General features: G+C 36.8%; 1 protein-coding gene across 1 annotated transcript in view; it reads left to right on the top strand.

Moving 5' to 3' along the window:
• Positions 1-23161, top strand: part of MROH9 (maestro heat like repeat family member 9) — an 89429-nt gene that overhangs the window by 11386 nt on the left and 54882 nt on the right. Inside the window, exons 2-5 of the mRNA XM_049707880.1 lie at positions 6603-6682; positions 13057-13192; positions 13767-13853; positions 15830-15934. Of these exons, the coding sequence (XP_049563837.1) occupies positions 6603-6682; positions 13057-13192; positions 13767-13853; positions 15830-15934 (408 nt within the window). The remainder of the gene's footprint in view (positions 1-6602; positions 6683-13056; positions 13193-13766; positions 13854-15829; positions 15935-23161) is intronic.

Here is a 23161-nt window from a genome sequence, read left to right as displayed (position 1 = left end):
CATCCTCTTGGACCACTGCAGTTGATGTGAACATGATGATTTTCATCACTTATTCTGCTCAGGGTTTTTAAAATTATATTTACATACTAATAATACCATGTATTACTAGTTCTGAGGGTTTATATAATTATATTAAAAAGATGAGAGGGAAAGAAACCAGTAAGTTTTATCAGCAGAATTCTATCAGATATTGAAATGGATATTTATGAATATAAGCCTCCAAAGTAGGCAGTCACCAACAAGTTTTTGAATGAAGTCAAATTGAGACTTGGACTTAAAACAACACTCTAGATTCCACAAGGTTGCCATAGGGGAGGGAGGGTGGAGAAGGGAAGCACTGGGAGCCTGGGATTAGCAGATGTAAACTATTGTATATAGGATGGATAAACAACAAGATACTACTATATAGCACAGGGAACTATATTCAATACCCTGTGATAAACCATAAATGGAAAAGAATATTAAAAAAAAGAATGTCTGTATGTGTACAACTGAGTCACTTTTTTGTACAGCAGAGATTGGCACAACACTGTAAATCAACTTTACTTCAATTTAAAAATAAAATAAAACAACAACAACACACTACTAGGTTGATATTACTAGGCAGTGATATTGGACATACTACCTGGTTATGATGTCCATGTATACCTAAGCTTTAAAAAAGTTCCTCTCTTTGCTGTTCCCAATGAAAAAAAAGTGGAAAACTTCCCCATTAAGGAAGTGAGAGATATTTGGGTCTCTGTGTTTGTAGAGGTTCTCTGCTTCTACTGTCATGCTATAAATTTTGAGTTATCTCAAGAGAGTATACTCTAGAGGCCATCAATAATAATGCAGCTCAACAGAAGCGCTCGCTTCTCTGTTTGGGGTAGAGAAATCAAAGAAAGCATAAGGGGCAGAAATCCAGCAGAGAAAACTGATAAGGAGAAAGGTATAGGTCTCTAGGCATAGAACATCAAGTTTCAATGAGTATTAATATGTCACACCAGAATCAGTAAAATGACAAGTATTGTACCCAGCACACATGGTTCTGAAATGGAAACAAATGGTTTTGCCTCAATTATACAATCTCACTTTTTTTTGACAGTCTCACTTGTTGACTTTGGTCATGTAAAAAGGAAAAGTAAGCTTTGGCTAGCAGAGTCTTTCTCTTTGTTCATTTGTGTCTGCAGATAACTGAGGACCTCACATCCAAATGTGAGACCTGAGCTGATTAGTCAGCATGATGACCTGCCAGACTGAGCATCTACAGAAACCCTCTACTGAGCTACTCCCATCTAGGTCCCTAGTGGCTTTCATGTCTCAAATCCAAATAATAATTTTCTTTTTCTTGTGTGACCTTTAAGCAGCATTTGATATTGCTACCAGTCACTACTTACCTCTCTTTTTCCACTGCCAGTATTCTAATCCTACTCTGTTACAATCTCTCGCCTCGGTAACATTCTCTTGGCAACAATTTTATCATATTCAATCAAATCTCTACAAAGCAGCCCTGTGATCTTGTCCCTCCTTCTATTAAATGCCTCCCATGGTCCTTAGAGATGAGTAGTAATCTTTATTACTCACAAAAGAGCTCACAAAAGGACCAGCTGTGATTCAATCTTTCTGGCCCCATGATTTTCCACTGTCCTTACTCTTTTTGCACCATCCATGTGGTTTCCTTTCATGTCCTCTGATATAATGGTTCTCAATCCTGGCTTCATTAGGATTATGTGTGGAGATTTTTTTTAAAAATACTGTTGCTAGGGCCACACCTTCAGATATTTTGATTCACTTGTGTGGGGTGAAGTCTAGGCATTTGTATTTTTGGAAGGGATCCAAATGATTTTAAGGCTCAGTGAGGGTTGAGAACGGTGTCTGTAATGCAACAAACCCTTTCTCAAGTCAAGTCCTTAACCCATAGTGTTTCTCTGAAAAACTCTTCCTCTGCTCTCCTGACCCCCATAATCTCTAAGTTTGAGCTTAAAACTTCTTCAGAAAACAAATTTTCCTTGATACCCTCTGCTAGTTTAGCTTCCCTTAATCATCCCTATAAATCCTCTTTTGTTGAATACTTACCGATTTCCTGTGTTTCCAGTTTGCTTTCCCATGAGATTACTGGCAGAAATTATCTGTCTTGCCCCTGTTCTAACCCCACTGCTTAACACAGCACCTAGTACACAGTAAACACTAAACAACTATCTGATGATCAACTGAAAATGTTTGTATCCTGGGGATTCAATCTTGCAGAGATATTATATTTAGTTCTTCATCTTTCCATAACAAGATTCTTGGTTGAGGGGAGATTTGTAAGGATGGCAAAGGATTTTTGATGAGGGAAGTATGTATTTGGGGTACCCTCATGAGCCAAGATATGTTGATGCTAAGACCCTAAAATGTCTGGAGATTTGGTGAAGTAGGCCTTCCAGTAGTGTGCAGAGATGAGGGCCCCACATCTCCCTGGAAAAGAACTTTCTAAGAAAAGACAGTGGAGGCACAAAACTAGTTTAAAGAGAATGATTAATTAGGGAAAAAAAAAGGAGTAGGGCAATTCTACATAATATAACAGCACAGTAACTTTCTTTCAGGGATTTGTCCCATCAATCTTCCCCAGAGTTTAAGTCAAGCAAGGAATGAATATAAGAACAAGTAAAATCTGTTAAGAACTACAAAACTGAGAGTGCACAGTGTAGTTACACTGGTTCTGGTTCTTTTTGCAGTAGTAGAAAATAATTTAACTGGATTTGGGAGTAGGCAGTGAATTTATTCTGGGTGTAGCCTTCACCTATCTCGGTATCTGGCCTTGGCAGTGTTGGTAGGGACACAAGAGCATCAGCAACAGCAATCACTACCTTCAGTAAGGCACCAGCACAAGACAGAAAGCCTAAGAGGTAAGGGCACTGGATATTCATGCCCTCAATTCAGATGCCCCATCTCTCTGAACTTTTGACATTTTGCTATTATCAGAGAAAGGAGACATTCTAGTGAGCTAAGATTAAGGGAAAAGTTCAGACTCACATAGTATTCTAGAAGATCAAGTCCATGGCTCCCTTTGAACATTCCCAGGATAGTTTGGGAATTACCAGAGGGAATTCAAATTCCCTCAGAATAATGATTATTATGATAATACCATTTTCTCCCTGGCTAAGGTGGCATAAGAAAACACACATTATCCATATGTGATTTGAAACATCTGAGATTTAAGAAACTAGTCAAGTTGGCACAACTCCAATTCTTCTGGCCAAGAATGACAAGCGATATTGAACAAAAAATGTCAATGATATAAGATATATATAAAAAGCACATGGATAGTTTAGAGAACAAAGCCAAAATAATAAATATGGAAGCTTAAGGCCCACCAGACTGGCCCTAGAATCCAGTGTTATGAAATATATTACAAAGTACAGATTTCCAGGATTGTGAACATTTTTTAAAATTAATTTATTTATTTATTTTTGGCTGCATTGGGTCTTCATGGCTGTGCACGGGCTTTTTCTAGTTGTGGTGAGTGGGGGCTACTCTTCGTTGCGGTGCGCGGGCTTCTCATTGCAGTGGCTTCTCGTTGTGGAGCACAGGCTCTAGGCGCACGGGCTTCAGTAGTTGTGGCACGTGGGCTCAGTAGCTGTGGCTCGTGGGCTCTAGAGCGCAGGCTCAGTAGTTGTGACGCACGGCTTAGTTGCTCTGAGGCATGTGGGATCTTCCTGGATGAGGGCTCAAACCCGTGTCCCCTGCATTGGTAGGCAGATACTTAACCACTGCGCCACCAGGGAAGTCCCAGGATTGTGACCGTTTTATCAGTTACTGTGGGTTTCCAGTGAAGACCCAGAGTGATTAAGGAGTCATTGAAAATGATATAAAAGAGAACTTATCCATATAATAGAAGTTAAAGCCAGAATGATAATCACATCTCCCCAGAGGAGGCACTGAAGAATTTCTGGGAACACTGGTGAGCATGTTATATATTTGAAACAATAACAAAAAGGCTAATTGGGAAAAGCAGGTGAAATTCCTGGCTAAATCCTATAACTCCCTATACCGACACCACTGGAGAATCAGTCTGTACATGTTAGACAATCCTTACTGCTTATCAATGTGTGCACTGGCTTTTGGAATTAGATAAACATTAGCAGTATATATGGCACAGGTGAAAGCATGCTTATAACAAGGAAGGGATATTGCTGTAAATCAGTGAATCAACAAAAGATGTGACGCTAAAGTAATATGGGCAGAACAATAAACTGGTGATGGATTTGTGGTAACAAATTTGAAAAAGAGAGATCCTAGCTAACAGAGGGGAAGCAGAGGTCCATGTTATTAGAGATCAACGTAATGACGATTATTACTGTACAAGCAAGCTACAGGCTTAAAAATGGCTTCTCAATTCTGGCTGTACATCAAAATTTTCTGGAAGGCTTTTTCTTTAATGTTGATGCCTGGTCTTGAATACAGACCTATTAAATCCATATCTCTGGAGGTGTGGCCCAGGAATCAAAATCAATATTTTTTAACCCCTTAATGTACTGCCAATGTTAAGAATCAGTGCTTTAAATTTAAAGTGTTACAAATTAATTTCTAAGGACTCAAGCCCAGTTAGAACATATTGTATAAGAAAAGTTCCCATTGAAACAATACTGCCAAAGGATCATTGCTTATATCAAACAAAATGTTCAGTTAGTCACTGCCCAGAGAAACACAACTAGCAGATTTCTGGCCCAATTAAATGAAAGTGGTGACAAGGACAAAAATGTCTTTCCAAAATAGACCAATCACCATTATTCTTCCATGTTACAGTGAGAGTTGTCTGCCATATAGAAGATTCCATGCTCTCTAAGTAATAATAATGTGCAGTATGTTAATAAATAACATAGCAAAGAATTATTCTCTCAAGATTAAGTAAAATCATGTTTGGCATTGTTAGGAATCAATGCTAGATATGAATATAAATATTTTAGAGAAAGGAGAATAAGTCCTCTGAACCACTCAGTCTGAGCACAGCCCAGAGAAGAGGTGTTAGACAATGATCAGTGTGGTGACTCCCAGGAAGGTCATGGCAGGATGCTTATCCCTAGTGGGGAGATGCCATTTTTTAATTCAGATCCCCAATCAGGAAGTTTCTCTGACTCTCTCATCTGTTTGGGCTGGTTTACCATGGTACCAGAGAATGGGTGGCTTAAACAACAGAAATTTATTTCTCACAGTTCTGGATGCTGGGAAGTTCAAGATCAAAGAATGGTAGATTCAGTATCTGGTGAGATTCTTCTTCCTGGGTTTCAGACAGCCATCCTTTCCTTGCATCCTCACATGGTGGAGACAGAAATCGCAAGCAAGCTCTCTTATGTCTCTTCTAATAAAGGCTCTAATCCCATCATAGGGGTTATCTCTCATGACTTCCTCTAAACCTAATCACCTCCCAAAGGCCCCACTTCCTAATATCATCACACTGGGGGTTAGGGTTTCAACATCGAAATTTCTCAAAATTCAAACACGCAGTCCACAACATGATCTTAATAGACAGGCATATAGCTCTATCCATCAAGATTGCTCTCACACTCCACAGAGGCAAAACACAGATCCCACAGGGCACTCAATGCTGGAGTCAGCAAAGCAGCACGTAGCAAACAGAGAAGGGCTTTTTTTTAATGTGCGAAGTATTCAGGGGCAGTCATTTGCCATGCACTAGAGGAATAAATTCCCTTTGAAATACCATTATTATACAGCAGTACCTAAAAGAGAACTTTGAGCTATTTCAGAAATAGAGGCTGAGAATTTCTATAAACAGCACTAATGGGTCTGATACAAGAAAGTGACATTGCAACAGAGGCTTGCATGAACAAGAGTGGGATGTGCAGAAGAAAAGAGGTGCTATTCTATTAGGTCTTCTCCAGTTCTCCAACTTCTTGAATAAAGAAGTGGAGATTCTTGGGCTTCCCTGGTGGCGCAGTGGTTGAGAGTCCGCCTGCCGATGCAGGGGACACGGGTTCGTGCCCCGGTCCGGGAAGATCCCACATGCCACGGAGCGGCTGGACTCGTGGGCCATGGCCGCTGAGCCTGCGTGTCCGGAGGCTGTGCTCCGCAATGGGAGAGGCCACAACAGTGAGAGGCCCACGTACTGCAAAAAAAAAAAAAAAAAAAAAAAGAAGTGGAGATTCTTAATGGAATCCCATTTATTATCATTTATAAATTTAAATAGTTGTATTAGACAGCTATACACTGACCTGTACATGGTTCCCATTCTATAGTAGTGTGAGTTTGGACATTTTTCAGTAAGGCCTGATTTAAATCACCTTGCTGATATCTTTATAGATAGACTCCACACTGAGCAGACTGCACTTAATGGTTAGAGCGTTGCATAGGAGGGCACCCGGTAAAGAGCATTCCTAATAAATTTTTGTCTGGAAATGCTAATTATATAAGCACAGTGGTTGGCTGTAAAAGGCCAGCATTTAATATCATGCATAGGTTTAAATTACAGTTTGTCTGGTCTCATCACTTCTATAAACCCTTGGGCTTATATTTCAAGTCCAATTTGGTCCCTTTGGTTTCTGTAAAAGACAGAATTACACATGATGTTATGAGCCCCACAGGTCTGTCATCATTGATTCTTTTCTCTCTCCTGGTACTTACAGGTGCAAACAGCTGCCAGCCTATGGGATGCATACTCAGGCCTGTTAAGTAATCAAGCCATGATCCTGGCCATGAACTCCAGGTATAATAAGCTTTAATGCTTTCAAATCACTGATTGAATACCTTTTTAAAAATGTAATAAATAAATATCAAAAATATGAGAAATAAAAAGTTACTCCAAATTCCACCACCCTAATTCAGCAACTATTAGCTCTTTCTTTCTCATGTTCTTTTAAATCTTTCTGTATTACAGGAATAGGCAGATTATTTAACTACTGCAGAATCATAAGCAGGTTGCACATTCAATTTTCTATACTACTTTTCATTTTTGCTTTGTCTTAATTTTTCTGTAAAATCATATTTTCATTTTAATGGCAATGGAATATTCCAAAATTTTGACATTTTCTAAATTATATTATATTTTACCAACATTATGATAATCATCCTGGTACATAAAAGATTGTATCTGCTCTGAACTACTTCCTTGAAATACCATTCTGAAAGTGAGGTTCCTGATTTAGGTGATAGGCAACCATGAAAATGCCCTGCTGTGGGGGAATCCTCATTGGTCAACAACTCCAGCCCTGCCTGTATAGATTCACCAGCACGGTCTGTGAGGTGTCACTTCCTGTAGGCTGATCTCACCAATGACCCAGAATGGTAGGACAAATAACTCCAATGGGTGACTTCAGCTTGAGGGATCGCCATCAGCCAAGCTGAACCCTCCTTGGAACTTGCTGCGGTCCAAGACTCTTCCTACCCTATTCCTCCTTCCTTCCTTCTCTTGGAAATCTCTTGTACTTCTAATCCTGTTTTGGCATCTGCTTCCCCTGAACCCAAAGTAATGCAGATGAGATGAATCTCCTAAGAGCTTTTGATTGTGTCAACTTGTTTTCCAGAAGAACTGCACTTATTAATAAGTGTTTTGTCAAAGCCTAGTCACCTAGAAGATACTCATACATGTATACATAGATCCATATAAACAAAATTTGGCATACTGTATTATATTATTTTACAGGGTTCATGGAAAGGCAGACCCTGGATTAGAATCCCCTTCTCCATATTTTAATTTAATTTTTTGGTCTACTTAAATGTCCTAAAAATCCCCCACCTAATAGTTTTTCCTTTATTCTTTAAAATTTGTTATAGATTTTGGTTTTCGTATTTCGACCAAGTATAATTTGGTACATAAAGATTTACATGTGTTATACCTTCATATATACTTGTATAATTTAATAATATAAATAAATTTTATTTGTTACTATTAAACTCATATAATAGCTTACTTATTTTTTTGACTAATTTAGTCTTTATTAATTATTATTTAGTTTCTGCTTACTCTTTTCCTTGTCTTTTTTTTGTTGCTGTTATTGGAGTATAGTCGATTTACAATGTTGTGTTAGTTTCAGGTGTACAGTAAAGTGAATCAGTTACACATATATCTACTCTTTTTTAGATTCTTTTCCCATATAGGCCACTAGAGATTATTGAGTAGATTTCCCTGTGCTATACAGTAGGTCCTTATTAGTTATCTATTTTATATATAGTAGTGTGTATCTGTCAATCCCAATCTTCCAATCTATCCCTTCCCCCCTACCCCCCGGTAACCATAAGTTTGTTCTCTACATCTGTAACTCTATTTCTGTTTTGTAGATAAGTTCATTTGTACACTTTTTTTAGATTCCACATGTAAACAATATCACATGATATTTGTCTCTCTTTGTCTGACTTACTTCACTCAGTATGACAATCTCTAGGTCCACTGATGTCACTGCAAATGGCATTATTTCATTCTTTTTTATGGCTGAGTAATATTCCATTGTATATACATACCACACCTTCTTTATCCATTCATCTGTCAATGGACATTCAGGTTGCTTCCATGTCCTGGCTATTTTAAGTAGTGCTGCAATGAACATTGGGGTGCATATATTCTTTTGAACCATGTTTTTTCTCCAGATATATGCCCAGGAGTGGGATTGCTGGATCATATGGTAGCTCTATTTTTAGTTTTTTAAGGCACGTCCACACTGTTCTCCATAGTTGCTGTATCAATTTACATTCCCACCAACAGTGTAGGAGGGTTCCCTTTTCCCCACACCCTCTCCAGCACATATTGTTTCTAGATTTTTTGATGATGGCCATTCTGATTAGTGTGAGGTGATACTTCATTGGAGTTTTGATTTGCATTTCTCCAATAATTAGTGATGTTGAGCAGCTTTTCATGTGCTTTTTAGCTAACTGTATGTCTTCTTTGGAGAGATGTCTATTTAGATCTTCTGCCTATTTTTTTGACTGGGTTGTTTGTTTTTCTGATATTGAGCTGCATGAGATGTTTGTATATTTTGGAGATTAATCCCATGTCAGTTGCTTCATTTGCAAATATTTTCTCCCTTTATGAGGGTTGTCTTTTCATTTTGTTTATGGTTTCCTTTGCTGTGGAAAAGCTAAGTTTAATTAGGTCCCATTTGTTTATTTTTGTTTTTATTTTCATTACTCTAGGAGGTATATTGAAAAAGATCTTGCTATGATTTATGTCAAAGAGTTTTCTATGTTTTCCTCTAAGAGTTTTACAGTATCCAGCCTTTTAGGCTTATAGTATCCATTTAGGCCTTTAATCCATTTTGAGTTTATTTTTGTGTGTGGTGTTAGGGAGTGTTCTAATTTCATTCTTTTACATGGAGCTGTCCAGTTTTCCCAGGACGACTTATTGAAGAGACTGTCTTTTCTCCATTGTATATTCTTGCCCCCTTTGTCATAGATTAGGTGACCATGGGTGCATGGTTTTATCTCTGGACTTTCTATCCTGTTCCATTGATCTATATTTCTGTTTTGTGCCAGTTATCATACTGCTTTGATGACTGTAGCTTTGTAGTATAGTCTGAAGTCATGGAGCCTCATTCCTCCAGCTCCGTTCTTCTTTCTCAGGATTGCTTTGGCTTTTGTGGTCTTTATGTTTCCATACAAATTGTAAAATGTTTTGTTCTAATTCTGTGAAAAATGCCATTGGTAATTTGATAAGGATTGCATTGAATCTGTAGATTGCTTTGGGAGGTGTAGTAATTTTCACAATATTGATTCTTCCAATCTGAGAACATGTTATATCTCTCCATCTGTTTGTGTCATCTTTGATTTCTTTCATTAGTATCTTATAGTTTTCTGAGTACAGGTCTTTTACCTCCTTAGGTAGGTTTATTCCTAGGTATTTTATTCTTTTTGATGTGATAGTAAATGGGATTCTTTCTTTGATTTCTCTTTCTGATCTTTCATTGTTAGTGCATAGGAATGCAAGAGATTTCTGTGCATTAATTTTGTATCCTGCAACTTTACCAGATTCCTTGATGAGCTCTAGTAGTTTTCTGGTAACATCTTTAGGATTCTCTATGTATAGTATCATGTCATCTGCAAACAGTGACAGTTTTACTTCTTCTTTTCCAATTTGGATTCCTTTTATTTCTTTTTCTTCTCTGATTGCCATGGCTAGGACTTCCAAAACTATGTTGAATAATAGTGGTGACAGTGGACATCCTTGTCTTGTTCCTGATCTTAGAAGAAATGCTTTCAGTGTTTCACCATTGAGAATGATGTTTGCTGTGTGTTTGTCATGTATGGCCTTTATTATGTTGAGGTAGGTTCCCTCTATGCTCACTTACTGGAGAGTTTTTATCATAAGTGGGTGTTGAATTTTGTCAAAAACATTTTCTGCATCTATTGAGATACTATATCATTTTTATTCTTCAATTTATTGATGTCATGTCTCACACTGACTGATTTGCAGATATTGAAGAATCCTTGCATCCCTGGGATAAATCTCACTTACTTGATCATGGTGTGTGATCCTTTTAATGTGTTGTTGGATTCGGTATGCTAGTATTTTGTTGAAGATTTTTGCATCTATCTATGTTCATCAGTGATATTGGCCTGTCATTTTCTTTTTTGTGATATCTTTATCTGGTTTTGGTGTCAGGGTGATGATGGTGTCATAGAATGAGCTTGGGAGTGTTCACTCCTCTGTAATTTTTTGGAGGAGTTTCAGAAGGACAGGTGTTAACTCTTCTCTAAATATTTGATAGAATTTGCCTGTGAAGCCATCTGGTCCTAGATTTGTGCTTGGTCTATTCATGTTTTCTATTTCTTCCTGGTTCAGTCTTGGACGGTTGTACCTTTCTAAGAATTTGTCCATTTCTTCTAGGTTGCCCGTTTTATTGGCATATAGTTGCTTGTAGTAGTCTCCTATGATTTCTTATCTTTTAAATCTTTTTTTAAACTTGCCATTATACTATTATTTCTCCTTTTCCTTTTTTTTTCATAATGCATTTATTTTGCTTATGTCCTTCATGTCTTTGGTTGTATTTTTAGTCCTTTTAAAATCTTAAATTATATGTTTAGTTTATTATTTTCCCTCATTTTAAATTAAAAAAAAGTCTTGACAGTATTTAAGTACTTTGAATTTTCTAATTTTTAAAATAGACTTCTCATTGTGGTTTGAGAACGAAATATATATCCTTTTATATTTTGAAACTTTCTATGGCTAAGTATATGGTAAATATTTGTCAGCATTCCATGATTATCTGAAAAGATAATCCTTGTTATCTCAATTAATACAATTTATACCTCCTTATTAATTATATTAAAGGTCTCTCCTTTTGCAGAATTTTTATTTTTATCTACCATATACTAATAATTGAATCCTTAATCATCTCCTATATCTGTGTGTCTATTTCTCCTTATATCTTTAATAATATAATAATTTTTCATAAAATTATTATATATATTAATAATTCTGTTTAATAATTTTTCAATTTTGTTTCTACGTGGTTTGAGAGCTTTTGTATTAATAACTATGTCTTTTATTATTTTATAATAATTGCATATATCTCTCTTAATACTCTTTCGTTTGTATTAGACTTGTACCATATTGATATAGCCCTCCTGATTTATTTTTGATCATGTTTAATATAATTTTCCCATGCTTTTATTAGGAGGCATCGACTTTCCTTTATTCAATTGTGATTCTTGAAATTATACTTGTAAAAATTTTGCTTACTGATCTTATATAATACTTATTGCTTCATAATAGGAAGAAATAAAACATTTTCAAGAAATATTTTAGTACATTTGGCTTACCTTTACTTCTCACTTCACTCTAATATCTGAAAAAACATTTCACTCAAACATTTAACAAAAGCATACAGTAATTTGTGAGGGATGCTTATTCCTTCTTCTCAAGTTTCTTTCTATACCACCTGGTTATATATCTTGGAATATAAGAAAGGTTTACACTGCCATTCTTATTTCCAAGATGTCATTTTTTGTAAAACACATTAGTAATTTAATACTTGTTCTTTTGAAAACCAATTACATGTAGCCCAAAAAACAATGTATACTTGCTGATAATTGCCGATGTTGACCTATATATTTATATTGGACTTTCTTTAGTATCACCAATATCTGACTCTCAGCGTTCTTCACACTTAAAATGTGAAGATTCTTTAGTCCATCAGCAGTTATGAATGGCATCAGAGTATCACACTACTTTCCTAATCCTTGTTCATGACATGGACCATTTTAGCATTTTTAGGACTGGCAGTATGATTTCAAAGTACATTAAAAGACACTATTTTCTATTTTATCAAAATATTAATTTTGCATTTTTCTAAACAAAATCATATATCTCTAGAAACCTACAACTGAAAATACTACTGGAAGCTTTTGATAGGTAGCTGTCAGAGTCTGAAAATCCATTGGAGCCCATGAATAAGTCAAATCAATCTTCTCAAGATTTGAAAATTATCTAATATAATCCAAGAAATGCCGTTTCAAACAATGGATATCAGATATTTAGGTCTTCTTCTCCAGTAGAGGAAAAAGATTCTGAGTTCAGCACAAGATTTCCTACCTTAACAACTATATTACCATCTTTTTTAAAAAAATTATTTTTAACACAAAAAAATCAGGAGGCACTGTTATCCAGAGGTCACACTTATTGTAGGAACAATAACTGTGTCACAACTTATCTTTTTAGCTGCTGATGGGAAGGTTTCTTTTGCCATAAATTGGAAGATGTATCCCAATATCAGAAACATTAAATGTAAGAAACATAGTATCATGGACTAGAGAAAATGTGGCAGTAATATATTTCAACTACCTAAATCTCAGCATGGCTTTACGGGCTTGGCTGGGTAGGTAACCACCCTTTACATTATTATGTCTATGCAGAAATATATTATGAACTCTAAAGAACAGATTATAAATGATTTTTACCAAAAAATATGATTCCTTTATAGTTAAAGCACCATTGTTATTTTTACACTAATATTTAAAACCCATGTTATATAAAGCCAAAAGTTGGGCCTCATTTTCTAGTACACTGTCTCTTAAACTAAGAAAAAACCACTAAAGTTAGGTTGTATCTGTTCTTTCCTCAATTTAATAATTATACCTTTTTCTTGTCAGCTTCGTGGATCCCTTATTGCAATATGAAACTCAGCTGAAGATAGTAGAGTTGTCCTTTAAAATGGCATTTGCTATACCAAGTCTTGACAAAGTGAAAGAAATTGGGAAGAATGAGGATGACCAAGAGGACCTGGAGGTAAGACTTGCTTCCTTTAGTCATAATGAGACATCGTCATGCACCACAGCAATCCCACAGAAAGTCTGTCCAAAAGTTGTAATCTTTGTTTTCTCCTTCGTTCTCTTTAGATATAATAGATAAACAGCATATTCTAGCACTAATCTCTATCCCTGGACTCCTTGTGAATTCTATAACCCATGGGATTTAAAGGATTGTATAGGATCTATAGGAACAAATGGGTGAAGAGATTTTGGTTAATTTGTTTGACAAAAACAGCAAGTTTACTGGCAAGTGTTGCAAAGAAGGAAACAGGAGCTAAGAAAAGTGGAGGTAGGAAGAATCCTGTAGTAAGATCAGCAACATCTGTGGTTTTTATTTCTCAGCATAGCTACACAGTTCACTTGCCCCGCAAGGTATTAAAGCAATTCATGGCATACAGTATTGAATGAGGTCTCATCTCCAGAGCTACCTCTCTCCTTTCTTACCTTCAGTTTATGGGGAGAACTCAGGACCCCAGGATGCAAAACTATAGGCGTTGGTAAAATTTTATCTAAGGCTGGCTGGCTGGTTGTGCAAATTTCTTGTTTTTCAGAATTTATACCGAACTATTTTAAACATATTTGAGGACACTCTTCTGATCTTAGTGTCTAAAGACCTCTACAAACTGCAAATCTTAAAGGTAAAGGGAAAACAAGTAGTCTCATTTTCTTGTCATAAATCTAAAGGGTATACTATATTTTACTTATTATTTACCATTTGCCATACTTACATCTCCTTCAAGTATTTCGCAGCTGAAAATTTTTCTTTACCTTTCAGAATGTGTCATTATCTCCCAAATAAAATTACTTTCTTTTATTTGAATTACAGAGACACAATTTTAAGAAGCCAATTTTGGGAGAATGGCAACAGACACTTAAGAAGCCAAGGGTTATGTAGCAATGTAAGAGAAAACACAATACGTGGTAGCAGAACATACGATGATTGGCCTAAACCACCTTCAGGTCCACCTAACAATGAGCCATATTTTGATAGTATCTACATGCATGTTCTTCCCTAACAACCCTGGGCTAGGGAATCCCATGAGCATCCTATCTTCATGGACACCATAGTATCAAAGGAAGTTCTAATAAACAACCATAACCCTACTTTTCACATCCAAGATTTCACTGTGTTTTTAATGTGCCTGGCAGAGACAGAGACTGATCTGGACATTTTATGACCTTTAATTTTGCATTTTTAACATGATGGCATCAGGAGGAAGCTGTCTGAAAATACTGAGAAACTAGATTTACTTACTGTACCATGAGAATCATGGGATTTGCAAGTCGTAAAATACATTCAAGGAAAGAAGCAGAACTGGTATATATGAAGATTAGGAGAAATGGGGGGGATAATAAAATATACTGAGGTAACTTGTGCCTAATTTTAGCCAAATATTTTCCATGCATTTAAAACATTTTAACCTCACAATCCTGTAAATTGTTTATTACCCCATTATTACAACCCTCTCCCCATGTGTGCTCTCTCTACCACCCTAGACTGCTTATTGAGGATTTACTCTATGTCAGGCACTAAGCTGAATACTTAATATATGGGTTTTTAAATTTAATCCTTAAAATAACCCTATGAGAAAGTTAAAATTATTTCTCTCATTTGCAGATAAGGAAATGGAAGCAGAGAGAGGAGAAATAATATGTGTGCATCTAATAAGTAGAGGACCTACTCTAACTAGGGAGCCTGTTACTTAACCACCTTGTTCTTATACCTACCACATCTAGAAACTCCCCTGATCCTCAAAAAGAGTTGACCCTCACTCCTGGAAAAGGAATAGGCTGAGCCCCCTGAGATTTAGAGACTCTTCTGCCCTAGGAAACAAACTTCAGAACAGTTTTACACAATGGGAGCAAGAGAAGGGGATGAGATTTGGCCAACCATTGGCATAAATACTAAGGACTCCAACAATCTGTCTTAAGAAGTCTACTAATGGTGGTTAACATGTAAGCCATATGCAGTCTTCTTCCTTCCCCAAGGTTGTAAATATGTCCCTGCATCTGAGGATTTAGAACAAACAGGTAGAAGCTACAGCAAGACAGACCATATTTAGCAATGAATCAAAATTAGCAAGAACTTTCTCATCGAGCTGGCTCCAGGAATATACTCTAAACCATGAGTCAGAAAGTATCTGGATGGTAAATTTACAGAGGCAATTCTGGGATAAAATGACATTTCAGGATCAAATAACATTTGATTCTTTTTTAAAACTGCAAATCAGATCTTATGGCTTTAAAAAAAGAGAGAATATGTATTTTGAAAGAAAAAGAGAAGGAGAAGCAGCTGGTGATAATCAGCCTCATAGCCTCATGTTAAACTTTTCATGATGCCTGGCAAAGTGACTGTTATAGTGGATATTAGTAAATACTTGTTGGATAGAATTAAATAAAATAAAACCCAGGTGTAGCTATATGGCCGATGAAGTATTATACTAGACAGTCATATACCAGCTTATCGTCATATTTTTAAAATAAATATAGGATAGGTGTGAAACCATTGGGAGGACATGGGGAACTTTGACTTGGTGAAGGTGGTGATCAGAAGAAAGCGACCTGTGGAAATGGAAACACCATGGCTCTAGGATAGTTCTTGTGTTTTCAACAGGAAATGGCTGTGTGGATGAGTGAAGATAATTTGTACATGCAGGAGAGAGCCATGGTGATCATCAGCAGAGTGCTAAGCTTTGCATCCAGGAAAGTCAAGGGATGTGTAAGTCACAGAGTAATCATGCCACGTGCTTCTGAAGACTGCATTTCTGCAGTGCTGCTTTCCAAGTCTTGGGTCTAGAGAGTGTTAGATGCCTGCTTTGTATTATCATACTAGTAGGTTGGGATACTGGGAAAGGAATTAATATCCTACATGACTTTATGTCAGTTAGAGCAGAGTTTCTCAATTGATTAAGATGCCTCATGCTTTCCACAAACAGTATGAGTGTGTCAAAACCAGGCTTTTGCTGACTCTCTGGATTCTCCTCTTTGGACCACAATCGATGTTATTTGTAAACTTATAAATTCTTCCAACCTTACTTTCCTTCTTATTTCTCTTTTTCCTAGAATATTTTTAAACTACCATTTATTTTAAATGTATAACAAGTAATTCTTGAGTACTTTCATTGTAAGACATGCTAAAGACATAGCAGAAGTCCTTCTTTACTATCCTCTCCATCCCAATCTCATCCCTAGCCACGTCTGTGTGATGTGTGTCCTGCCAAACAGCTACGTACACATACAAATATACATGCACACGGATATACATAGCTTTGTTACTTAGTTTTTCTTTACTAAAGTTACATCATATTTACATATGGTTCTGCAATTTGATTTTTTCACTGAACAGTATGCCCAACAGATACTTTAATAGATTTGCTTCATAATTTTCACTACAGCTTATATCTTATAGTGTTGATGTATCATGATCTACTTAACTATTCTTCAGTTGATGAACATTGAAGTATATTGTGGGTTTTTCTACTTCAAACAATACAAAAATGGTCATCCTTTTGCATGTATGTGAGTATGTACTTAGAAATGCTAAGAAAAATAATAGGCCAAAAAGTATGAATAGGTTAAAACTTAGTAATGCACAATTATCCTTCATTCTGCATTCCTGTGAATATTAGAGCGCCCATTTCCTCAACCTTCACAAACACCTGGATATTATCAGACTTTTTAACTGCTGCCTTTCAGATGGAGAACAAATAGGTATCTCATAATTGCCAATATTTACTGAGGTTTTCTATATTTTGAATAACATTATTGCCTGCCTTCTAAGAAGCCTCAGACTATCTCTGAACATTTTTCTCTCTTATGGATACTGTGTTTTCAGTCTCTGTTGCATAACTCACCCTTTACCGTGATTTTTAAACATACTCTACTAATTGTATATCTGATTGCTTAAATCAGTTCAGGAGTTCAGTATGAAGGGGGTCAGAAACATGCATTTGTGACACTATCTTCATGTATCCATTTCTAATACTTGTACAGTCTCTAGACATATTGAGACGAAAAGCCTAAATCAGCCTTATAACATAGCTGAATTTTTATTATTTTATTTAAAATAAACTTTGGGAGATAAACCCATGCACTTATGGTCACCAAATCTATGACAAAGGAAGGCAGAATATACAATGGAGCAAAGATACCCTCTTCAATAAGTGGTTCTGGGAAAACTGGACAGCCACATGTAAAAGAATGAAATGAGAACACTCCCTAACACCACACACAAAAATAAACTCAAAATTGATTAAAGACCTAAATGTAAGGCCAGACACTATAAAACTCTTAGACGAAAACATAGGCAGAACACTCTATGACATAAATCGCAGCAAGATCTTTTTTGACCCACCTCCTAGAGTAATGAGACTAAAAACCAAAATAAACAAATGGGACCTAATTAAACCTAAAAGCTTTTGCACAGCAAAGGAAACCATAAACAAGATTAGAAGACAACCCACAGAATGGGAGAAAATATTTGCCAACGAAGCAACTGACAAAGGATTAATCTCCAAAATATACAAACAGCTCATGCAGCTCAATATCAAAAAAAACAAACAACTCAATCAAAAAATGGGCATAAGACCTAAATAGACATTTCTCCAAAGAAGACATACAGATGGCCAACAAACACATGAAAAAATGCTCAACATCACTAATCATTAGAAAAATGCAGATCAAAACTACAATGAGGTATCACCTCACACAGATTACAATGGCCATGATCAAAAAAATCTAGAAACAATAAATGCTGGAGAGGGTGTGGAGAAAAGAGAAACCTCAGGCACTGCTGGTGGGAATGTAAATTGATACAGCCACTATGGAGAACAATATGGAGATTCCTTAAAAAACTAAAAATAGAACTACCGTATGATCCAGCAATCCCACTACTGGGCATTTACCCAGAGAAAACCATAATTCAAAAAGTCACATGCACCCCAATGTTCACTGCAGCACTATTTACAATAGCCAGGACATGGAAGCAACCTAAATGTCCATCAATGGAGGAATGGATAAAGAAGATGTGGTATATATATATACAATGGAATGTTACTCAGCCATAAAAAGGATTGAATCTGTGTCATTTGTAGAGACATGGATGGACCTAGAGACTGTCATACAGAGTGAAGTGAGTCAGAAAGAGAAAAACAAATATCATATATTAACACGTATATGTGGAATCTGAAAAAAAAAGCAGAAATAGAGACACAGACGTAGAGAACAAATGTATGGATTCCAAAGGGGAAAGGGGGGTGGGATGAATTGGGAGACTGAGATTGACATATATACACTATTTATACTATGTATAAAATACATAGCACAGGGAACTACTACATAGCACAGGGAACTCTACTCAGTGCTCTGTGGTGACCTAAATGAGAAGGAAATCCAAAAAAGAGGGGATAATTGTATACATATAGCTGATTCACTTTGCTGTACAGCATAAACTAACACAATATTGTAAAACAACTATACTCCAATAAAAATTTAAAAAAAGAAAGTGAGAAAAAGCCAAAAACTAAATAAATAAAATAAGCTTTGGAACATAATACAATTTACTTACATGGAAAATACAGTCCACGATGTTCTTTGCATCATGCTAATTCCCCAGCTCGGTGTCCAAAAGAGAGACTGAGTGGCTTGTTTTAAATATTCTGATTCTTTGGCCTGGGAAGTCAGTCTCCCTCTATTTCTGAGATGGTTTGGAATGTCCATTCAAATGGACACAACATTTTGCAAGTGAGGCTTGAGATTAAGTGCAGTTCAACACTCCAGTCTGTTTTCTGTATAGTTCCTAACATGTTTTATATATTCAGCAAGCATTTGATGGAGACCATTCACACGCTTCTCTTTGCACTTCAATACACATATATATTTTCTATTTATATATCTAGTGTATATTTATATACTAGATATATACTATATGTGTGTATAAATATATATATATCTACTAGTGAGTTCCACTCAGGTAGCAGGTATGACATTTGGGGGTTTCATCTTCTGCTATTACCTCTACTCTCTTTCAATTACAGTTGTAAAGTTCATTCTCCCCAGCACATAGCCCACCCTTCAACTGTGAAAAAATAAGTGTGTAAATTCATATGTACAGCAGAAGGCTCTCATAAATTGTTGAGGGTTCCTAAGCTATAACTGAGACCTTTGAGAAGCCAAGTGGTTAACGTATTCCTCTGTTCCGCAATGCTTGCTGAATGCCACCAGGTGGAAGCACACCAGCATTTTCCAGAAGGTGGGAACTAAGATAGCCTCAACGGGCTTATATCACAGTCATGGAAGCATAAACCTTTACTAAGTTAATTTTCTCTTTAAAATAAGATAATTATCTTATAAAGATAAGATAATTATCTTCTGAAGATAATAAGTCAGTGAAATTAATGGAGATGGGGGAACAAATACATAAAACAATCAAAAATATTATTAATAAATTAAAAGCTAAACTACCCACAGGCAAGGTCTGTGTATCTCTATATCTGACACATTGTAAATAATAAATGAAGATTTGTTCTGCCATTCTCTAACTAAACGTAGCTACCTATTCTGTTCTCAGGTTCTGGCCATTCACTGGATAAAAACTATTTTCTTCATAAATTACCCTAGCCTATGTCTCCCAGACTCTCAGAGGCCCTTGCCCTATTGAACAATACTTTCATTTGTATTCTACCAGAATTTAAAGTGGTATTCCTCTTATATGACCTGTGTGCCTATCAGAATGAAGAAACTGCTACACTCAAAGAATATTTGTCCTTTCAATTAAACTGTGAATTTCCAAACGGGTGAAGAAATGTGAGCTAAACATGTCATATTATCTCATTAACAGATTTTTCCTAGGTTTGTTCCTTTGGCACATCAGCATTTAAAAGACAGGTGGGGGCTTCCCTGGTGGCGCAGTGGTTGAGAGTCCGCCTGCCGATGCAGGGGACACGGGTTCGTGCCCTGGTCCGTGGAAGATCCCACATGCCGCGGAGCGGCTAGGCCCGTGAGCCATGGCTGCTGAGCCTGTGCGTCCGAAGCCTGTGCTCCACAACGGGAGAGACCACAATAGTGAGAGGCCCACGTACTACCAAAAAAAAAAAAAAAAAAAGACAGGTGGAAGATTTCCAGTCAAAGCTAACAGATTGTCCACATGTCTATCTCCTCCCCCTCCACAAAATGATAGTAATAAAATTTGTTAAATGTTGCCATTGCAACAAAGAGAATTAGTAACGGGTTCTCAGTTGGCTAGTGATGTCAGCAAACTTCTGCATGACAGAATAGATAGAAGATGGTAACTGATAAAGTCTGGCAGGGGAAGCTGAAAGGCAGGGGCATGTGAACATGAGAATGGAGGACAGCTGAAAAGGGAGGGGGTATCCCTATGGAACCCTGAAGAGTCTGGAGCTATGGAAGCCCAAGTAATGATGAAGAGTGGGAGGCAAAGGAAAGCTGAAGACATACACATGCACTGAAAAGACTCATAGAAAGTTTATACAGAAGAATCTATAGTGCCTCCCATCCCCGTTTACACACACACTCTATATTCCACAGGGACATGAGCCCATTGGTAGGTAAAATTTGAGGACATTTTTCTCAAATCAATTGTAAATTCCCTGAAACGATCATCTTGGTTCTGTTGTTTAGATACACTTCAGCATGACCCCAGCCTACCCACCCAACTACTCTAAAGCCAAGCCCACCAGTTGACAAGCCTTGGTCAAAATCCCACCAGTGGAATCACGTTCTTACATATGACTAGACAACCAAGAATTTGCCAGACATTTGAGAAAACCCTCCAAATACAAACACAAAAGAGATAGCCCCAAAACCCTCCAAATACAAGAGACAGCCCCAGGTAAATAAAGAGAACAAAAATGATTATCAAAAATAGATAATTCTGAGTACAGATGAGAATTTAGTCTCAAAAGGAGTAGAGAGGACATATTTATATGCCAAAAGGAAATATAACTAAAAATGAGTATGGCCTATGCACTGATTCATCACAGCAGGAATAGATAGGCAATGTCCCGAAGTGATTTTAGAACTGAAAGTAGAAGTCCATTGTTTAGAGATGTACAGTTGATTTCCAAAAGAAGCAGCTAAAAAACTTAGAAGTGGTTGCTTCTGGAATTTAGCACCTAAAACTGTCATAATTGTTAAGATAAGGAACTGGAGAGTCCAGATGTACACAGAAGAAGGAATCCAGTAAGAAAGGGCCAGAAAACTAAGCAGGAGCACTTAGACTTAGGAACAAATACAGAGAAGTTACTTTTCTCCAGGTCTTAACTCTTTCCTTCTTTCAGCACTTTAGATAGATTTTCTAAAAAAGCAGGACTATACTGTATTAATGTTCCCAAAGTCTTGTGTTTGAGGGGGTGTGACTTGGTTGGCACACTTCTGAAGGGACTGTGCAGGGCATCATCAGTGTGCCCCATGGTTCACACAGCTTTATTCCTCTCTTGGCCTGTCCTAGGTCAGGTCTCCCCTCCTCCTCAAACACGCTACTATGCAATCTAGACATGGCCACACCTACTCTGCTAGAGACACACATCTAGACAGACCCTATCTGGCATCATTAGCAGCTTCCTTTACAAAGACACCTGCTAAGAGTTACACATCCACAAGTTCATGAGAAGGAATAATCAGAGAGAACGTGCAAGGCAAAAACTATAACACAATAAAACTTTAAAACCAATCCTCTGTAAATGGTCCCCAGGTTCAGTGAGCTAAGCTGTGAGAAGTACTCCCCTGGTTCTAGGTACTTTCGCTATAAAGGTCTTTGCCATAGACATCTTTGTAGCATAACGAATTGGCCGCAAGGCAATTTTTTCATAAAAGATAAAATAACGAAAAATAAAAGGGGGACATTATAAAGGTCATAATGAAACATGAAAAATTAATAACAAAATTTAAAAGGCTTTCTTGAGAAATACAATTTAAATATTTACATACAATTTAAATATATTTAAATTGTGTGTAAATTCATGGCAATCCTGCCAAATAACTGATTTTATTTTGTGGGTTGTACTTAAGCACTTGTCTTTGAAGTCTTTCATTCACAGTATGTGTTTTGCTTTTTGATTCATCTCCGCATTCAGCATGATAGTTTTTCTTTTTTGCTAAAATTTCTTCCCTCATTTCATCCTTCATTCCAAATATCAGGATGCATATTTCTAACTGAGCTTTGTATTGCATTATAAAAACCTCTGCACTGTTTTTTGTTCTTGGCATCTTGCCACATGTCTGTTCATAGATGTTCCAAAGTTCTATGGGAAATGTGGGTTCAACTCTGTACCTCTGAGACCCTTAGCCTCTTTCTCCTCCAATGTAGTGTGCTTCAAAATAAGAAACCAACTCTTGGGGCAAATCACTGTCATCTCTCAGCTCAATAAAGCCACCAATAAAATGGCTAACTGAAAGAAAGTCTAACTCATTTCAACCAGTTGAAACCAAAGTGTCAAACCAAGCAGTCTACTAATTATTTTATCTTTCACAGCAAAATTGCCTTACAGACAATTAGTCATGTATTAAAAGGGTTTGCGGCAAAAATGCTCGTGGCAAAGATGTTTATGGAAGAGAAGCTTGTGGCAAAATACTGGACACATACTCATACTCCTCCATCATGCCCAACAGAGAAACAGAACACCTTCCCCTTTTTTCTTAAACCCATAATGCAAAGGTGGTTCTTAAAATCTTGCCATTTGATAGAAAAAGAAATTTGGAATGCAAACCAAAAGAAGAGAATAGCCAGGGGAAAATAAAATACTTCTTCCTAGGGCCTAGAATAAATAGCAACCCCTACTGTCTGCTTCTAGATTCTTCTAAGTCATAGGACTCCTAAAATAGGGGGAGCCGCAGGTACCCTTACAAAGAAATATAGGCAGAAAGAATCCAAGGAAGACATCCACAGAAGCAGATTATCTTCCCTTCGTTTACTAAGACTATCACTCCC

The sequence above is a fragment of the Orcinus orca genome, chromosome 1 (assembly GCF_937001465.1).
Source record: "Orcinus orca chromosome 1, mOrcOrc1.1, whole genome shotgun sequence".
NCBI classification, from domain to species: domain Eukaryota; kingdom Metazoa; phylum Chordata; class Mammalia; order Artiodactyla; family Delphinidae; genus Orcinus; species Orcinus orca.
The sequence above is the reverse complement of the archived record's forward strand: the minus strand, read 5'-3'. Positions and strand labels throughout refer to the sequence as shown.